Raw genomic sequence first — 20,753 nt, forward strand, 5'->3', positions numbered from 1 at the left:
GAGGGGGGAGGACTATTCCATGTCCTGATAGGGGAGGACTATTCCATGTCCTGATAGGGGGGGAGGACTATTCCATGTCCTGAGAGGGGGAGAAGACTATTCCATGTCCTGAGAGGAGAAGACTATTCCATGTCCTGAGAGGGGAGGACTATTCCATGTCCTGATAGGGGGGGAGGACTATTCCATGTCCTGAGAGGGGGGAGGACTATTCCATGTCCTGAGAGGGGGGAGGACTATTCCATGTCCTGATAGGGGGGGAGGACTATTCCATGTCCTGAGAGGGGGAGAAGACTATTCCATGTCCTGAGAGGGGAGGACTATTCCATGTCCTGATAGGGGGGGAGGACTATTCCATGTCCTGAGAGGAGGGGGGAGGACTATTCCATGTCCTGAGAGGGGGGAGGACTATTCCATGTCCTGAGAGGGGGGGAGGACTATTCCATGTCCTGAGAGGGGGGAGGACTATTCCATGTCCTGAGAGGGGGGAGGACTATTCCATGTCCTGATAGGGGGGGAGGACTATTCCATGTCCTGATAGGGGGGGAGGACTATTCCATGTCCTGATAGGGGGGGAGGACTATTCCATGTCCTGAGAGGGGGGAGGACTATTCCATGTCCTGAGAGGGGGAGGACTATTCCATGTCCTGATAGGGGGGGAGGACTATTCCATGTCCTGATAGGGGGGGAGGACTATTCCATGTCCTGATAGGGGGGAGGACTATTCCATGTCCTGAGAGGGGGGAGGACTATTCCATGTCCTGATAGGGGGGGGAGGACTATTCCATGTCCTGAGAGGGGAGGACAGTTCCATAGATGGCAATGATCAGCACACGGTCCCCTTTATATGACAGCCAGGCGATGAGCATTCCCGGTGTCCCCTCTCTCTGCAGACGGTGCTGAGCGGGGAGGTGTACACCGCCGTGTCTTTCCTCATTGATATGGTGAACGTCAGTCTGGAGCTTCTGGAGGACCGCGAGGAGGAGGAGGAGGGGGAGGAGCGCTCGTTGGCGCGGTGAGTGTTCTGTAGAAGTTGTCACTGGCGGTACAATTAGTTGGAGGAACTTCAGTCCCCCTTTGGCCCCGCCCCCATCTGGTGCCGCCATCTTTGTTGGGGCGGCTCCTGCTCAGATGGTCGGAAGGTCCCTGTCCAGCCATCGGGGTCCCAGCAGAGCTCCGCGGCACGTCTGTGCATGCGCAGACACCGCGAGGTTCAGAAACCGGAAACCCGCAGATGTGCCGCAAGTCTCAAGCGGAGCCTGAACCCCGCGGCACATAATTGGGGGGAGGGGGGGCGTTATTCTCCCCTAGGCAAGAGAGACCTCACCGTGATTATATAATAATATGTGAGAGGTGGGGGAGGGAAGAATCTGTTTTGGGGGAAGTTCTCCACTTTCCGGGGAAACAAAAAGTAACAAATTTCTACACAAGTCACATTGTAATTAAAATTCCCTTTCCTTCCCAATCGGCAGCCGCTGTCCTTTTCTGTGGCCACCTGGGGGCGCTCTGTACACAGATCGTATAAGGACCGCCCCCCAGGAATGTGTGATTGGCTCACCGATTTCCCCTGAAGCATAGAATGCAAGTCAGATTTTAGGCATCCCCTGCAATAGACATTTTAGTTAGCATGTGATACCCCCCAGGGATGCAGAACCTGCGACTTTCCTCATGAGAACACTGAGAGTGCACCAGGTGATTATGATGGACCAGACCCTCCCATACAGTCAGCCCAGGTCATGGGGGGACAAACGGCTATTTCTTCACAGCAACAAAAGGTCGGAATCTTCTACAAAGTGTTACAATCCCTGCAATGTACAGAGATCACCCCCCCGGGGGGGCTTTGTTTTTCTCAGTTAAAGTGGAGTTACTCTGTAAAGTGGGGGTTGTGATTTCTGACTCTCTTTATAATTGTTTTTATCCTTTTAGGTTTGACTTTAAAAAATCCAAACTGCTTTTTGAGAGCTTTTCAAACCAAACGAAGTCCATAAACTTGGTTTCCCATTCTATGATGGCATTTGACACCCGATATGTGCGCCACATTGCGCCCTCTACTCCGAAAACCAACATGTTCAACTGCATCCTGCAACCTTCCAAATCGCACAGCAATCCCGGCTCCCTGCAGATAGAACTCCACCACAGGTGAGACGTCCCCTCCCCTCTCAGGTGAGACGTCCCATGTCCCCTCCCCTCTCAGGTGAGACTTGCCATGTCACCTCCCCTCTCTCAGGTGAGACTTGCCATGTCCCCTCTCAGGTGAGACGTCCCATGTCACCTCCCCTCTCTCAGGTGAGACTTGCCATGTCCCCTCTCTCAGGTGAGACTTGCCATGTGGGCTCTCTCAGGTGAGACTTGCCATGTGGGCTCTCTCAGGTGAGACTTGCCATGTCCCCTCTCTCAGGTGAGACTTGCCGTGTGGGCTCTCTCAGGTGAGACTTGCCATGTCGGCTCTCTCAGGTGAGACTTGCCATGTCGGCTCTCTCAGGTGAGACTTGCCGTGTGGGCTCTCTCAGGTGAGACTTGCCATGTGGGCTCTCTCAGGTGAGACTTGCCATGTCCCCTCTCTCAGGTGAGGCTTGCCATGTCCCCTCTCTCAGGTGAGACTTGCCATGTCCCCTCTCTCAGGTGAGACTTGCCATGTCGGCTCTCTCAGGTGAGACTTGCCATGTCCCCTCTCTCAGGTGAGACTTGCCATGTCGGCTCTCTCAGGTGAGACTTGCCATGTCCCCTCTCTCAGGTGAGGCTTGCCATGTCCCCTCTCTCAGGTGAGACTTGCCATGTCCCCTCTCTCAGGTGAGACTTGCCATGTCCCCTCTCTCAGGTGAGACTTGCCATGTCCCCTCTCTCAGGTGAGACTTGCCATGTGGGCTCTCTCAGGTGAGACTTGCCATGTGGGCTCTCTCAGGTGAGACTTGCCATGTGGGCTCTCTCAGGTGAGACTTGCCGTGTGGGCTCTCTCAGGTGAGACTTGCCATGTGGGCTCTCTCAGGTGAGACTTGCCATGTCCCCTCTCTCAGGTGAGACTTGCCGTGTGGGCTCTCTCAGGTGAGACTTGCCGTGTGGGCTCTCTCAGGTGAGACTTGCCGTGTGGGCTCTCTCAGGTGAGACTTGCCATGTGGGCTCTCTCAGGTGAGACTTGCCATGTGGGCTCTCTCAGGTGAGACTTGCCATGTGGGCTCTCTCAGGTGAGACTTGCCATGTCCCCTCTCTCAGGTGAGACTTGCCATGTCCCCTCTCTCAGGTGAGACTTGCCATGTGGGCTCTCTCAGGTGAGACTTGCCGTGTGGGCTCTCTCAGGTGAGACTTGCCATGTGGGCTCTCTCAGGTGAGACTTGCCATGTCCCCTCTCTCAGGTGAGACTTGCCATGTCCCCTCTCTCAGGTGAGACTTGCCATGTCCCCTCTCTCAGGTGAGACTTGCCGTGTGGGCTCTCTCAGGTGAGACTTGCCGTGTGGGCTCTCTCAGGTGAGACTTGCCGTGTGGGCTCTCTCAGGTGAGACTTGCCGTGTGGGCTCTCTCAGGTGAGACTTGCCGTGTGGGCTCTCTCAGGTGAGACTTGCCGTGTGGGCTCTCTCAGGTGAGACTTGCCGTGTGGGCTCTCAGGTGAGACTTGCCATGTGGGCTCTCTCAGGTGAGACTTGCCATGTCCCCTCTCTCAGGTGAGACTTGCCGTGTGGGCTCTCTCAGGTGAGACTTGCCGTGTGGGCTCTCTCAGGTGAGACTTGCCGTGTGGGCTCTCTCAGGTGAGACTTGCCATGTCCCCTCTCTCAGGTGAGACTTGCCATGTCCCCTCTCTCAGGTGAGACTTGCCATGTGGGCTCTCTCAGGTGAGACTTGCCATGTGGGCTCTCTCAGGTGAGACTTGCCATGTGGGCTCTCTCAGGTGAGACTTGCCATGTGGGCTCTCTCAGGTGAGACTTGCCATGTGGGCTCTCTCAGGTGAGACTTGCCATGTGGGCTCTCTCAGGTGAGACTTGCCATGTCCCCTCTCTCAGGTGAGACTTGCCATGTCCCCTCTCTCAGGTGAGACTTGCCATGTCCCCTCTCTCAGGTGAGACTTGCCATGTCCCCTCTCTCAGGTGAGACTTGCCATGTCCCCTCTCTCAGGTGAGACTTGCCATGTGGGCTCTCTCAGGTGAGACTTGCCATGTGGGCTCTCTCAGGTGAGACTTGCCATGTGGGCTCTCTCAGGTGAGACTTGCCATGTGGGCTCTCTCAGGTGAGACTTGCCATGTGGGCTCTCTCAGGTGAGACTTGCCATGTCCGCTCTCTCAGGTGAGACTTGCCATGTCCCCTCTCTCAGGTGAGACTTGCCATGTCCCCTCTCTCAGGTGAGACTTGCCGTGTGGGCTCTCTCAGGTGAGACTTGCCGTGTGGGCTCTCTCAGGTGAGACTTGCCGTGTGGGCTCTCTCAGGTGAGACTTGCCGTGTGGGCTCTCTCAGGTGAGACTTGCCGTGTGGGCTCTCAGGTGAGACTTGCCATGTGGGCTCTCTCAGGTGAGACTTGCCATGTCCGCTCTCTCAGGTGAGACTTGCCGTGTGGGCTCTCTCAGGTGAGACTTGCCGTGTGGGCTCTCTCAGGTGAGACTTGCCGTGTGGGCTCTCTCAGGTGAGACTTGCCGTGTGGGCTCTCTCAGGTGAGACTTGCCGTGTGGGCTCTCTCAGGTGAGACTTGCCATGTCCCCTCTCTCAGGTGAGACTTGCCATGTGGGCTCTCTCAGGTGAGACTTGCCATGTGGGCTCTCTCAGGTGAGACTTGCCATGTGGGCTCTCTCAGGTGAGACTTGCCATGTGGGCTCTCTCAGGTGAGACTTGCCATGTGGGCTCTCTCAGGTGAGACTTGCCATGTGGGCTCTCTCAGGTGAGACTTGCCATGTGGGCTCTCTCAGGTGAGACTTGCCATGTGGGCTCTCTCAGGTGAGACTTGCCATGTGGGCTCTCTCAGGTGAGACTTGCCATGTGGGCTCTCTCAGGTGAGACTTGCCATGTCCCCTCTCAGGTGAGACGTCCCATGTCACCTCCCCTCTCTCAGGTGAGACTTGCCGTGTGGGCTCTCTCAGGTGAGACTTGCCGTGTGGGCTCTCTCAGGTGAGACTTGCCGTGTGGGCTCTCTCAGGTGAGACTTGCCATGTGGGCTCTCTCAGGTGAGACTTGCCATGTGGGCTCTCTCAGGTGAGACTTGCCATGTGGGCTCTCTCAGGTGAGACTTGCCATGTCGGCTCTCTCAGGTGAGACTTGCCATGTCGGCTCTCTCAGGTGAGGCTTGCCATGTCCCCTCTCTCAGGTGAGACTTGCCATGTGGGCTCTCTCAGGTGAGACTTGCCATGTGGGCTCTCTCAGGTGAGGCTTGCCATGTCCCCTCTCTCAGGTGAGACTTGCCATGTCCCCTCTCTCAGGTGAGACTTGCCATGTCCCCTCTCTCAGGTGAGACTTGCCATGTCCCCTCTCTCAGGTGAGACTTGCCATGTGGGCTCTCTCAGGTGAGACTTGCCGTGTGGGCTCTCTCAGGTGAGACTTGCCATGTGGGCTCTCTCAGGTGAGACTTGCCATGTCCCCTCTCTCAGGTGAGACTTGCCATGTCCCCTCTCTCAGGTGAGACTTGCCGTGTGGGCTCTCTCAGGTGAGACTTGCCGTGTGGGCTCTCTCAGGTGAGACTTGCCGTGTGGGCTTTCTCAGGTGAGACTTGCCGTGTGGGCTTTCTCAGGTGAGACTTGCCGTGTGGGCTCTCTCAGGTGAGACTTGCCGTGTGGGCTCTCTCAGGTGAGACTTGCCATGTGGGCTCTCTCAGGTGAGACTTGCCATGTCCCCTCTCTCAGGTGAGACTTGCCATGTCCCCTCTCTCAGGTGAGACTTGCCATGTGGGCTCTCTCAGGTGAGACTTGCCGTGTGGGCTCTCTCAGGTGAGACTTGCCATGTCCCCTCTCTCAGGTGAGACTTGCCGTGTGGGCTCTCTCAGGTGAGACTTGCCATGTCCCCTCTCTCAGGTGAGACTTGCCGTGTGGGCTCTCTCAGGTGAGACTTGCCGTGTGGGCTCTCTCAGGTGAGACTTGCCGTGTGGGCTCTCTCAGGTGAGACTTGCCGTGTGGGCTCTCTCAGGTGAGACTTGCCATGTCCCCTCTCTCAGGTGAGACTTGCCGTGTGGGCTCTCTCAGGTGAGACTTGCCGTGTGGGCTCTCTCAGGTGAGACTTGCCGTGTGGGCTCTCAGGTGAGACTTGCCATGTGGGCTCTCTCAGGTGAGACTTGCCATGTCCCCTCTCTCAGGTGAGACTTGCCGTGTGGGCTCTCTCAGGTGAGACTTGCCATGTCCCCTCTCAGGTGAGACTTGCCATGTCCCCTCTCTCAGGTGAGACTTGCCGTGTGGGCTCTCTCAGGTGAGACTTGCCATGTCCCCTCTCAGGTGAGACTTGCCATGTCCCCTCTCTCAGGTGAGACTTGCCGTGTGGGCTCTCTCAGGTGAGACTTGCCATGTCCCCTCTCAGGTGAGACTTGCCATGTGGGCTCTCTCAGGTGAGACTTGCCGTGTGGGCTCTCTCAGGTGAGACTGACCTGGAGATGAAGAGTCGGACACAAGTAAAGTTCTGAATCTTCTATCTCTGAGTCCCGACCTTCTATCCCAATGTGATTCTTATGAAGTCTTTATCCAGGAATCTCGGAGTCTGTGGGTTTGATGCTCCTTAGTTTTCACTTTTACTTCTCTCTTCAGATCAACGAAGGACTCCTCCTGCTTCACCGTCGTCCTGAACAACCTGCGAGTCTTCCTGATATTTGATTGGTTGATGCTCGTGCATAATTTTCTACAGACGCCGAGTGACAAATTGCATCAGGACCCCCGTCTCCAGGAAGACCGGGGCGGCACCTCTTTGCTCGTGATCCCCAAAACTGTGAAATCCGGAGTTGTCACCAAGAGGTCGTCTGTACAGCTGACCCCCGAAAAACAGCTGGAGGTCAAGATCAACGTTACAGGTGAGTGGTCCCCGCGTGCGTTTCCTCTTCACATTATTATATTCAGCTCTGACCGTCTAGAGCAGTGGTGACCAAACCGCGGCCCCGGGGGCCAGATGCGGCCCTTTACTTGGTTTTATCCGGCCCTTGGGACACTTTCATTCACGAATACCAGCAATGGGGCCTCATTCCCCCCACGTACCCCAATGATGGGACACGTTTCCTCCCACGTACCCCAATAATGGGACACTATTCCTCCCACGTACCCCAATAATGGGACACTATTCCTCCCACGTACCCCAATAATGGGACACGTTTCCTCCCACGTACCCCAATAATGGGACACTATTCCTCCCACGTACCCCAATAATGGGACACGTTTCCTCCCACGTACCCCAATAATGGGACACGTTTCCTCCCACGTACCCCAATAATGGGACACTATTCCTCCCACGTACCCCAATAATGGGGTACAATTTCTCTCTGAAACAAACAATGGGGATTTTTTTCCCCACTGACGTTGGGACCTTTTCTACTCTACACTTGCCGCAGTGCGGCGCTCCTGAGCTCTGAAGGACAGTAAACTGACACTTTTGTTTAGAAAGTTTGGAGACCCCTAGTCTGGAGAAAGCTTCGAAAACCGTTCCCATCTGCTGCCAAAATCCAGCCGCCGTGCCGCCCTCGGTGTTGATGGGAACGGGGCCGCCGGCCTTCTAGGTTGAGCCTCATTCACAGTGAGGAACCAGTCCTCAGTCCTTCCTGGTTGGCAACATTGAAAACCTTTCATGTGCCCCCCCCCCCCCGAATCCTAAACACGTACCTGACCACTTACAATCTAGTGCTGCCCCCGCCAGGACCCCCTCTCTCCACTCCTCTCTTCCTGGACTCTGAGGCTTCAGTGAGAGAAGTGGGAGCCATTGGCTTCTGCTGCTGTCAATCATATTATGTGAGGAGGGAGTGGGGGGCGTGGCTGAGTCACGCTGTGTGTGTCTATAGATACACACATCCCGGCTCGGGAGTTCACCTGAGCAAGTGCCCCCATGGCTTGCTTTTGGGGGCTCTGAGAAGTAAGGAGGAGCAGAGAGCGTTGATGGGGGACCCCCAAAGAAGAGGTAAGGGGACCGCTCTGTACAATATTGTTGCAGAGATCTTTTATTTTCATGTAAAATGTTTGCGACTGTAACGGAGATTTCTCGGACTTCCTGCAGGAACGGAGTTCGTCGTTGTTGAAGACGCGTCTTGTGTCGATACGAATGCCATCATCCTGAAGGGAACGACCGTTCTGACCTACAAACCAAAACTGGTGGATCGTCCGTTCTCTGGCAGTTTATTCGGGATCGAGGTAAGACCAGGACACCGATCATCCGTCACTTTGTGCCTCTGTTTGGCCTCCATACATCTTTATTCCGTAGGAAATTAGGAGTGCAATGGGGCGGCGGGATTTTGTTGGCATCCTCAAAGGACATTAACAATTTAAATCTGTTAAAGCAGAACATTTTATTACAAATACAAAGAAAAACAATCCATAAAGCGAATAAGATGGTGTGAAAATATTACAAACCATGAAAACAAAGGTAGAATCCCTTCTAAACGGTTCCTACATCCCCACCAAGGGAGCCTCCTCTATGAGAAGTCCCTCGTGGAGGGGTGAGGGTATGACCTGTCAAACTCTCAACATGTTTCGCTGTTGGGAGCCGCTTCTTCAGGAGATTACAAAAGGTATACACGCTGAAAATACATCGATTTGTGAAATAAACATACAAAATTGTAACACAAAACATATCCAATATATATTGTTTGTGGTTCTATATCGAAGGAAAGAAAACTCACACCAAAAGCCACATACAACCGGCATGTAGCCACAGACATGCCACAAAGGGGTGAGCATGGGCATTCCTGTGGCTATATCCCGGTGTATCTTCTAATAACCTCCCCTCATTATAACTGGTGGGATTCTTCTTTGTTTTGCAGGTCTTCAGCTGCCGCTTGGGGAATGAGCAGGACACGGCTCTGTCCATCATAGACCCCGTCCATGTTCAGATAGAGCTGGTGGGGAATTCCAATTATCAGAGCAGCTCTGGGCTGATGGATGCGTTCAACACCGAGGACTTTCCCCCCATCCTGGAGGTAATGATGGGAATGGGATGTACCTTTCAGCACTCAGAACATGACCTGACTAGGGATGAGATGAGATCTGTCTGAGGTTTCTCTTGGTTGGTGGGAGATGATCCTCCAACATGGAGGCTCATAAAACAGCGGTCATCTCCTCCTGTCCTCAGGACCCACTAACAGGCCAGGTTTTATGTATTTCCTTGGGGAGATGCAGACTAGAATTCTGCAATCACTGAGCAGCCAATGATATCACCTGTCATGTATTTCAGTTATCCTGCAAACCTGGCCTGTTAGTGGGTCCTGAGGACGGGGTTGGTCATCACTGTCATAAAGCATGGAGGCTCCTCATATATGAGAGGCTAATTCCAGGAATTACAAATTCTACCTTCAGCCTGTCGGTGACATTGTGCATTGCAAGACTTCAGCAAAATACAGTAGTTTTCTGTGCCAACAACTGAATTTTAACTTCCGCTCATTTGTCTCCACCCCCTCCGGTGCCACATTTTGCACCTTTTGGGGTGAGGGGGAAGCGGATACCTGTCTTTGAGGCGGGAGGGGGTGGTCACCTCTTCTGCTGCTGATAAAAGCAATCTGTTGGCGAATCCGCCACGGAGACCACTTTTATCTGAAAGAGGACCGCCCTATGGTATCTATCTGTTGCAATAACAACAGTATTCAACCTGAAAGTACCGACGTATAACAGTGGGTGGTCCAGAAGTTGTTAAAGCGGGGGTTCACCCCCAAAAATTTTTTTAACATGACATTCAGCTGAGTTGTCAGAATGACAATCGGCTGTTTTTTTTTTTTTCTCAAACGCAGCACATACCGTATTTTCACCACCGCTTCCGGGTTAGTAATGTGCGGGACTGGGCGTTCCTTAATGATTGACATCCTTCCGACCGGCGCATACAGCGCGTCACTAGTTGCCGAAAGAAGCCGAACGTCGGTGCGCAGGCGCCGTATAGAGCCGACTCGCAGTCCGGCTTCTTTCGGCAACTAGTGACGCGCTGTATGCGCCAGTCGGAAGGATGTCAATTCCTAGTCCCTGCACATTACATACCCGGAGGTGGCGGTGAAAATACGGTATGTGCTGCACTGAAAAAAAATAAAACAGCCGATTGTCATTCTGACAACTCGGCTGAACGTCATGTTAAAAAAAAAAAAATTTGGGTGAACCCCCGCTTTAATGATCCGACTTCTGCCCACCAAGCGATGTAATGTATGGAGGGAAATGTCCTACAACACACGCATGTTTAGCGCAGCCTGCAGTCGGGACAGATCTTAACCCCGAATTGTTTTGTATTTGTGATAGATCCAGCTACAGACAATGGACATCAGACTGTCATATAACGATGTGCTGTTATTTCTGGCTATTGCCAAATCCATCCCGGAGCAGACGAGCGCCTCGGATTCCGGAGCTCCTGACCCCTCGGCGGCATCGCCCGGTCCATCCGGAGTCACCAAGGAGAATGAGAGTGTCAGAGAGACCCCGAGACACGTCATGGATCCCCTCCTAGGTAGGAAGTCCACTCTGCTGACAATCGTGGTGATGTCACTGGACATGTGTTTTGGTGCTTTTTGCAGAAACTCACTACAGTTCATTTCCATGTTTTCCTATGGGACACGTTCACATCTACGCTTTTTTCAGCTGCTGTGTATTTGGAAAGGGGCGGGGACTTTTTTTAACTCAAAACGGTGCTATTTTGGTTCAATGTACTCCAATGCAGAAGCTGCAGAAAAGCATGTAAGGTGTTTTTGTGGCAATTTGTGCTTTTTAATCTGCCCAACAACAAATTGGCCCAAAAAAAAGTAAAAATGCAAATCGCAGCAAAATGATCTCCCCTTTTTTTTGTGGTTATTAATCAAAACAATAATCGGCCAACTAATTGATTATGAAAATAATCTTTAGTTACAGCCTTAATATTAAAGTGGAGTTTCACCCTAAAAATGAACTTTCTATTAACAGCTCGCCTTTAACCACTTAACCCCCGGACCATATTGCTGGTCAAAGACCAGAGCACTTTTTGCGATTCGGCACTGCGTCGCTTTAACTGACAATTGCTCGGTCGTGCGACGTGGTTCCCAAACAAAATTAGCGTTGTTTTTTTCCCACAAATAGAGCTTTCTTTTGATGGTATTTGATCACCTCTTGCGGTTTTTAGTTTTTGCACTATAAACAAAAATAGAACGACAATTTTGAAAAAAATGAATATTTTTTACTTTTTGCTGTAATAAATATCCCCCAAAAATATATAAAAAAAAAATTTATTTCCTCAGTTTAGTCTGATACATATTTTTCTACATATTTTTCGTAAAAAAAATAAACGTTTATTGATTGGTTTGCGCAAAAGTTATAGTGTTTACAAAATAGGGGGTCTTTTTATGGCATTTTTATTAATATTTTTTTTTTACTAGTAATGGCGCTCCGAGAGCTACGGGCTCTCGCACAATAAAGACCTCACTGGTGGGAAGAGTTCTCATTTCTCCAGCAGAGAAAGCCTAAAGAAAGCTGGAAAGACTTCTCCCACCTCTGAAGACAAAAAGAGTTCCAACCTCCACTTATAGCCAGTCCAACAAACGCCTCAATAACATACCGGCCTTCAACCTCCACTTATAGCCGGTCCAACACACGCCTCAAAACATACCGGCCTTCAACCTCCACTTATAGCCAGTCCAACAAACGCCTCAAAAAACATTCCGGCCTCCAAACTTCACTTATAGCCGGTCCAACAAACGCCTCAAAAACATACCGGCCTTCAACCTCCACTTATAGCCAGTCCAACACACACCTCAAAACATACCGGCCTTCAACCTCCACTTATAGCCGGTCCAACAAACGCCTCAAAAAACATTCCGGCCTCCAAACTTCACTTATAGCCGGTCCAACAAACGCCTCAAAAACATACCGGCCTTCAACCTCCACTTATAGCCAGTCCAACACACACCTCAAAACATACCGGCCTTCAACCTTCACTTATAGCCGGTCCAACACACGCCTCAAAAACATACCGGCCTTCAACCTCCACTTATAGCCGGTCCAACACACGCCTCAAAAAACATTCCGGCCTCCAAACTTCACTTATAGCCGGTCCAACAAACGCCTCAAAAACATACCGGCCTTCAACCTCCACTTATAGCCAGTCCAACACACGCCTCAAAACATACCGGCCTTCAACCTTCACTTATAGCCGGTCCAACACACGCCTCAAAAACATACCGGCCTTCAACCTCCACTTATAGCCGGTCCAACACACGCCTCAAAACATACCGGCCTTCAACCTTCACTTATAGCCAGTCCAACACACGCCTCAAAAACAAACCGGCCTTCAACCTTCACTTATAGCCGGTCCAACACACGCCTCAAAAACATACCGGCCTTCAACCTTCACTTATAGCCGGTCCAACACACGCCTCAAAACATACCGGCCTTCAACCTTCACTTATAGCCAGTCCAACACACGCCTCAAAACATACCGGCCTTCAACCTCCTCTTATAGCCGGTCCAACACACGCCTCAAAACATACCGGCCTTCAACCTTCACTTATAGCCGGTCCAACACACGCCTCAAAAACATACCGGCCTTCAACCTCCACTTATAGCCGGTCCAACACACGCCTCAAAAAACATTCCGGCCTCCAAACTTCACTTATAGCCGGTCCAACACACGCCTCAAAAACATACCGGCCTTCAACCTCCACTTATAGCCAGTCCAACACACACCTCAAAACATACCGGCCTTCAACCTTCACTTATAGCCGGTCCAACACACGCCTCAAAACATACCGGCCTTCAACCTCCACTTATAGCCGGTCCAACACACGCCTCAAAACATACCGGCCTTCAACCTCCTCTTATAGCCGGTCCAACACACGCCTCAAAACATACCGGCCTTCAACCTTCACTTATAGCCAGTCCAACACACGCCTCAAAACATACCGGCCTTCAACCTCCTCTTATAGCCGGTCCAACACACGCCTCAAAACATACCGGCCTTCAAACTTCACAACATAATCAATTACTTTATGTCGATCGACAATACATAGATCAAACATATCACTTGTAAAAACGTGCTTGAGATGTTGGTGGTAAACAGCCTGCTAGGCCCGGGGGGAACCAAACCAAGTCCTCCAAAAGCCGCCTCATATCCAAAAGTTGCCAAGAGTGTAAATGTAGACATTATGCTTTAAGGTTAAACAAAAATATCACATTCTAAAGGGAAAGGTAGAACAAGGGGAGGAGGAGTATGGAAGAGGCAGAGAGGGAGGAAAGTAGGGGGATGGAAGATTGCGGGTAAGGAAGGGCTGTGGGGGTTCCCCCCAACCCTCACCACCTTCTTCCTCCAACCTTCCCTTCTCCCCCCTTTCCTCCCTCTCTTCCATACTCCCCCTTTGTTCTACCTTTCCCTTTAGAGTGTTATATTTTTGATTAACCTTAAAGCTTAATGTCTACATTTACACTCTTGGCAATTTTTGGATATGAGGCGGCTTTTGTAGGTCTTGGTTCGGTTCCCCTCGGGCCTAGCAGGCTGTTTACCACCAACATCTCAGACACTTTTTACAGGTGATTATGTTTGGGCGATGTTTTGTCGAACCTTAAAGCTTCTGCAGAAGCTGCAGAAAGGTAAATAGAGTGCTGATGGGAAGACCCTCCGGTTACTGGAGTGGCAGCCGCCATCAGTGTAGGGACCTGTGTTGGTACAGCTGTACCTGCTCCCTGGGAGGGTTCCTCAGATTTTTGTTGAGTCGTCTTCTTCTAGGAACAGCCAATTGTCTTGTTTGTCCAACTAAATTTGATAGTTGGTGATTCAGAAGCTGCTTATGAGAATCTTTTAAGAGATTGATGATGTAGTGGATTCCTGTCATGATGGCTTGAAATGAAGATCCTCTTCCTCATTATCCACTTCGTTACTGAGCCTGTTTTTCAGATTCAGTGTTTACGAGACTAAAACAGTTTTTTTTGCTAGAATATTACTTAAAACCCCCAAACATTATATATATATTTTTTCTAACACCCTAGAGAATAAAATGGCAGTCATTGCAATACTTTTTGTCACACCGTATTTGCGCAGCGGTCTTACAAGCGCACTTTTTTTGGAAAAAATTAAATTTTTTAAATAAAAAAAAAAAAAATAAGACAACAATAAATTTGGCCCAATTTTTTTATATATTGTGAAAGATAATGTTACGCCGAGTAAAATGATACCCAACATGTCACGCTTAAAAATTGCGCCCGCTCGTGGCATGGCGTCAAACTTTTACCCTTAAAAATCTTGATAGGCGACGTTTAAAAAATTCTACAGGTTGCATTTTTTGAGTTGCAGAGTAGGCCTAAGGCTAGAATTATTGCTCTCGCTCTAACGATCGCGGCGATACCTCACTTGTGTGGTTTGAATACCGTTTTCATATGTCTGCGCTACTCGCGTATACGTTCGCTTCTACGCGCGAGCTCGTCGGGACGGGGCGCTTTAAAAATTATTTTTTTTGCTTTTCGCATTTATTTTTAGTTATTTTACAATTTTTAACACTGAAATAAAAAAAAAAAAAAAAATTATCACTTTTATTCCTATTACAAGGAATGTAAACATCCCTTGTAATAGAAAAAAGCATGACAGGTCCTCTTAAATATGAGATCTGGGGTCAAAAAGACCTCAGATCTCATATTTGGGCTTAAATGCAAAAAAAAAAAAATTTTGGAAATGTCATTTTTTCAAATGACAAAAAAAAAAAAATGTCTCTTTAAGAGGCTGGGCGGGACTGACGTTTTGACGTCACTTTCGCCCAGCAGAGCTATGAGGGATGGGCGAAGGAGATTTTTCCTTCAGTCTCGTCCCCGCTCAGCTGCCGGATGGTCGCGATCCCCTCCGCCGCTACCGACGGCTCCGGTAAGCGGCAGAGGGCGCGGGACAGCGGCGGGAGGGCGGGGGCCCCTCTCCCGCCACCGATAACGGCGATCTCGCGGCGAATCCGCCGCGGAGACCGCCGTTATCGTGTACAGGACCGTCGGCACTAAAGATGGATACCTCAGTTGTGGCAGCTGCTGCTGCCGTTACTGAGATATCCATCTTTAAAAACAGGACGTCTTTTGACTATGGGCTGGAAACCAAGTGGTTAATCACTAGAAAAAAGGCAAGGAGAGAGGCGCCTCTGGGTGTAGTAGCTTAAAAACAATTTAATGGTTAAAAAACAAATACATGTGGTTGTTGCACTCACATTTGAGCAGTATGGAACAGGCACGTAAAGGTTTCTTTTAGGCTGGGTGAGCTGTCATCCGAGGAGGTAAGTTCCTTTTCCAGTCAGAGGGAGCGCTGTGCGGGGAGGTCACTATTTCATCCGAAGGATGGCATCCATGGGGATGTAGATGGTTCTCAACCCGAGGTCTGGAGCGCACGTGGAAGGCTGGCGAGGGCGGATGACGTCACTGGTATGCGACGCGTTTCAGAGTCTCAAAAACAGCTGATGGATTTTGCTGCTTACACTCCTTTCTCAAGCATAGCGGAGGAGGGGCACGGAACTAGTATTTATTGGTGTGGAGGGGGCGGAGCAAGGCGAAGGTGGGGCGGGACGGAATGCGGAGTGATGTGAAGGAAGGAAGTGTGGGCGTGAATCAAGGAGTGTCAATGTGTGAATAGGAGACGGGCGTATAGGACGAGGGCGGGCAATGAGAGATTAAGTTAGATCTAAACGAACGGGGGGAGGAGGAGGGGCCGTGAATGGGACTAAGGTGGAATGTGATGGGAAGTGTCAGAACGGGGAGAGGACGGGGACAGTGTTGGAGGAGAATTAAGTGTAGTGTGAACGCAATGAGGGACAATGATGGATAAGTAATGAATGAGGGTGTGTGGGCTGCACTTATATGAATAAGAATAATAAGAATAAAGGGAACTAGTGAGAACGATGTTTAGGTCACAAGTGCAGTATAAGTGGCAGGGGGGGCCATGTGGTGAGGAGTATGTGTGGGGAGCTGATATTATTGACTATGATGTGATGGATATATAATATGATTTAATATGATACTGACTGTAGGTGAATTTGATTTTAGTCAGTATATAGTAGCTGGAGGAATAAGGTGGGAGTAATGGCACTAATATACCATGGGGTAGGGTGTGGGTGGCTGAGGATGTAAAAAAGGGGGGGGGGGGGGGGAAGAAAGGGAGAAGGGGGGGGGGAGAAAAAGGGGGGGGGGTGGGGGAGGGACGGGGGGAGGGAGGGGGGCGCTGAAAAGGGAAGGATAGTGGGGGAAAAAAAGAGAAAGAAGAAGAAGTGGGGAAGGGGGGGGGGGGAGAGGGGTGGGGAGGAAACAAGAGACAGAAAGGGGGAGGGGGAAAGGGAGGGAGAGGGAATGAGGGGGGGGGGTGGGGGGGGGGGAGAGTGATCCATGGGGTGTGCACAGTATATATACAACAACATGTGGATATGGAGTCCATAAAGTGTGCACAGTATCTGTACAACAGCATGTGGATATAGAGTCTAATTAAATGGATCCTTAGAGAATACAAAGATAAAAAATTGTCTACATACGCGCTAGGTGTTCAGAAGTAGAACAGCAGAGGATTCATATATACAGTGGTATAGACATACATAAATAAATAAATAAATATATAAATACATATACACAACCTGCATAATAGTACGTAGTATATAGTAAAAGGAGGTATGAATGAAAGGTGTAAAATTACGGATATGTACAGGGGGAGCGTATGTATGCCCGTGAACCTGTATTTGGGAGGGCAAATGTATAAAGGTATAAAGTTATAGTGATAAGTGGGTTATAGAATGGTGGCAATCTCAATGCTTTCGTTGATGCCACCCGGAGAGAGGGCATCTAGGGTGTATATCCAATACGTTTCCCTGGCGCATAGTTTTTTAAATCTTTCTGCTGGGGTGAAGATGTTGCTAATTTGTTCTATAACCCATACTGAGAGTCCTGTGGTTGATTGCTGGTGTGTGGTGGTAAAGTGTTTAGGCACACTGTGGGGGTCGGTGCCGCCTTCTATGTTTCTTCGATGTTCCCCAAAACGTTGTCTCAGGGGTCGAATGGTGCGGCCCACATACAGCAAGCCGCAAGGGCAGGTGAGGGCATACACGACAAAGTCCGAAGAGCAATTGAAGAATTCCTTCAAATGGTAAGTTTTTTGTTTGGTTTGAAAGCTTTTTTGTCCATGTTTGACAAAATGGCATGTTTTGCATAGTGGTTTACGGCATTGGTACATGCCGACCAGAGGTATGAGGCAGGGCACAGCGGGTAGGTTTGGGGTGTATTTCAGTTTGCTGGGGGCGATTTTGCTTTTTAGATTTGGTGCTCTTCTGTAAATCACTTTTGGACGAGCAGGAAGGATCGATTTCAGATGAGGATCTTGTAGCAAGATATTCCAGTGTTTGGTGACGCAGCCATGGACAGCGTCACCACTGGTCTCAGTCTCTATATTGACCAATTTCTCCAACCCATAGTCTCCCAATTACCATCTTTCATACGTGACAGCTCACACCTTTTGGAACTATTGTCGCACTACCAGTGGGAACCCTCCTACAGTTGGCTGTCCTTGGACGTATGTTCATTGTATACATCCATACCACATTCTTTCGGACTAATGGCCCTAGAACAATCCCTTCTCCAGGAACCACTACTCAACCCCCGCCAGGCCAATTTCATCCATAAAGCCACCAACTTCTGCTTGACACATAACTATTTCACCTTTGACGGCACCTTCTACCAGCAAATCCAGGGGACTGCCATGGGAGCCAATTTTGCCCCCTCATACGCTAATCTCGCGATGGGTTTCTGGGAGAACCATCACATTTTCAATAACAACCCCTTTACATCGCATATTGCCTTCTTCGGAAGGTATATCGATGATATCCTTATCATCTGGGATGGCCCCACCGACTCCATCAAACCGTTTGTAGAATACTGTAATCACAATTCCTACGGCCTGTCATTCACCTCTGTTTCTGATCCCCTCACCATGGCTTTCCTGGACCTCGAGTTGAGACATGAAGACCATACCATCTGCACTAAGACCTACACAAAACCTACAGCTGGTAACTCTTACTTGCACTATAAGAGCTGCCACCTATCCAACTGGACCAACAATATCCCCAAAGGACAGTTTTGTCGACTAAGACAAAACTGTACCAAAGATTCCGACTATATTACTCTCAGCCAAAATCTCAAACAGAAGTTTAGAGACAAACAATATCCGGAAAAATTGATAGAAGATGCCTTCAATCACTATTTAAACAAACCAACCCCCAAAGCAAAGAAAAACACCGATGACTGCTCCACCAGGTTTTTGACCACCTACCACCAAAAACATAAAAATATGGAAGCTATTATTTCCAAACACTGGAATATCTTGCTACAAGATCCTCATCTGAAATCGATCCTTCCTGCTCGTCCAAAAGTGATTTACAGAAGAGCACCAAATCTAAAAAGCAAAATCGCCCCCAGCAAACTGAAATACACCCCAAACCTACCCGCTGTGCCCTGCCTCATACCTCTGGTCGGCATGTACCAATGCCGTAAACCACTATGCAAAACATGCCATTTTGTCAAACATGGACAAAAAAGCTTTCAAACCAAACAAAAAACTTACCATTTGAAGGAATTCTTCAATTGCTCTTCGGACTTTGTCGTGTATGCCCTCACCTGCCCTTGCGGCTTGCTGTATGTGGGCCGCACCATTCGACCCCTGAGACAACGTTTTGGGGAACATCGAAGAAACATAGAAGGCGGCACCGACCCCCACAGTGTGCCTAAACACTTTACCACCACACACCAGCAATCAACCACAGGACTCTCAGTATGGGTTATAGAACAAATTAGCAACATCTTCACCCCAGCAGAAAGATTTAAAAAACTATGCGCCAGGGAAACGTATTGGATATACACCCTAGATGCCCTCTCTCCGGGTGGCATCAACGAAAGCATTGAGATTGCCACCATTCTATAACCCACTTATCACTATAACTTTATACCTTTATACATTTGCCCTCCCAAATACAGGTTCACGGGCATACATACGCTCCCCCTGTACATATCCGTAATTTTACACCTTTCATTCATACCTCCTTTTACTATATACTACGTACTATTATGCAGGTTGTGTATATGTATTTATATATTTATTTATTTATTTATGTATGTCTATACCACTGTATATATGAATCCTCTGCTGTTCTACTTCTGAACACCTAGCGCGTATGTAGACAATTTTTTATCTTTGTATTCTCTAAGGATCCATTTAATTAGACTCTATATCCACATGCTGTTGTACAGATACTGTGCACACTTTATGGACTCCATATCCACATGTTGTTGTATATATACTGTGCACACCCCATGGATCACTCTCCCCCCCCCCCCACCCCTCCCCCTCATTCCCTCTCCCTCCCTTTCCCCCTCCCCCTTTCTGTCTCTTGTTTCCTCCCCACCCCTCTCCCCCCCCCCCTTCCCCACTTCTTCTTCTTTCTCTTTTTTTCCCCCACTATCCTTCCCTTTTCAGCGCCCCCCTCCCTCCCCCCGTCCCTCCCCCACCCCCCCCCTTTTTCTCCCCCCCCCTTCTCCCTTTCTTCCCCCCCCCCCCCCCTTTTTTACATCCTCAGCCACCCACACCCTACCCCATGGTATATTAGTGCCATTACTCCCACCTTATTCCTCCAGCTACTATATACTGACTAAAATCAAATTCACCTACAGTCAGTATCATATTAAATCATATTATATATCCATCACATCATAGTCAATAATATCAGCTCCCCACACATACTCCTCACCACATGGCCCCCCCTGCCACTTATACTGCACTTGTGACCTAAACATCGTTCTCACTAGTTCCCTTTATTCTTATTATTCTTATTCATATAAGTGCAGCCCACACACCCTCATTCATTACTTATCCATCATTGTCCCTCATTGCGTTCACACTACACTTAATTCTCCTCCAACACTGTCCCCGTCCTCTCCCCGTTCTGACACTTCCCATCACATTCCACCTTAGTCCCATTCACGGCCCCTCCTCCTCCCCCCGTTCGTTTAGATCTAACTTAATCTCTCATTGCCCGCCCTCGTCCTATACGCCCGTCTCCTATTCACACATTGACACTCCTTGATTCACGCCCACACTTCCTTCCTTCACATCACTCCGCATTCCGTCCCGCCCCACCTTCGCCTTGCTCCGCCCCCTCCACACCAATAAATACTAGTTCCGTGCCCCTCCTCCGCTATGCTTGAGAAAGGAGTGTAAGCAGCAAAATCCATCAGCTGTTTTTGAGACTCTGAAACGCGTCGCATACCAGTGACGTCATCCGCCCTCGCCAGCCTTCCACGTGCGCTCCAGACCTCGGGTTGAGAACCATCTACATCCCCATGGATGCCATCCTTCGGATGAAATAGTGACCTCCCCGCACAGCGCTCCCTCTGACTGGAAAAGGAACTTACCTCCTCGGATGACAGCTCACCCAGCCTAAAAGAAACCTTTACGTGCCTGTTCCATACTGCTCAAATGTGAGTGCAACAACCACATGTATTTGTTTTTTAACCATTAAATTGTTTTTAAGCTACTACACCCAGAGGCGCCTCTCTCCTTGCCTTTTTTCTAGAAATTGGAACATGGTCTCTGTTCCCCTCTGATGGCAGCCCTGGAAGTATTTTACCCATCTCAATTTTTAACACAGACTTCTTGATAAGTTTATCCAAAACTGTCAC

At 49.7% G+C, this 20,753-nt stretch overlaps 1 protein-coding gene across 1 annotated transcript in view; it reads left to right on the top strand.

Moving 5' to 3' along the window:
• Positions 1-20,753, top strand: part of VPS13D (vacuolar protein sorting 13 homolog D) — a 335,026-nt gene that overhangs the window by 71,034 nt on the left and 243,239 nt on the right. Inside the window, exons 28-33 of the mRNA XM_040326719.1 lie at positions 891-1,012; positions 1,924-2,136; positions 6,699-6,958; positions 8,146-8,279; positions 8,909-9,064; positions 10,362-10,566. Coding sequence (XP_040182653.1) covers positions 891-1,012; positions 1,924-2,136; positions 6,699-6,958; positions 8,146-8,279; positions 8,909-9,064; positions 10,362-10,566 — 1,090 coding nt within the window. The remainder of the gene's footprint in view (positions 1-890; positions 1,013-1,923; positions 2,137-6,698; positions 6,959-8,145; positions 8,280-8,908; positions 9,065-10,361; positions 10,567-20,753) is intronic.

This window comes from Rana temporaria, chromosome 10 (assembly GCF_905171775.1).
Source record: "Rana temporaria chromosome 10, aRanTem1.1, whole genome shotgun sequence".
Lineage (NCBI taxonomy): Eukaryota > Metazoa > Chordata > Amphibia > Anura > Ranidae > Rana > Rana temporaria.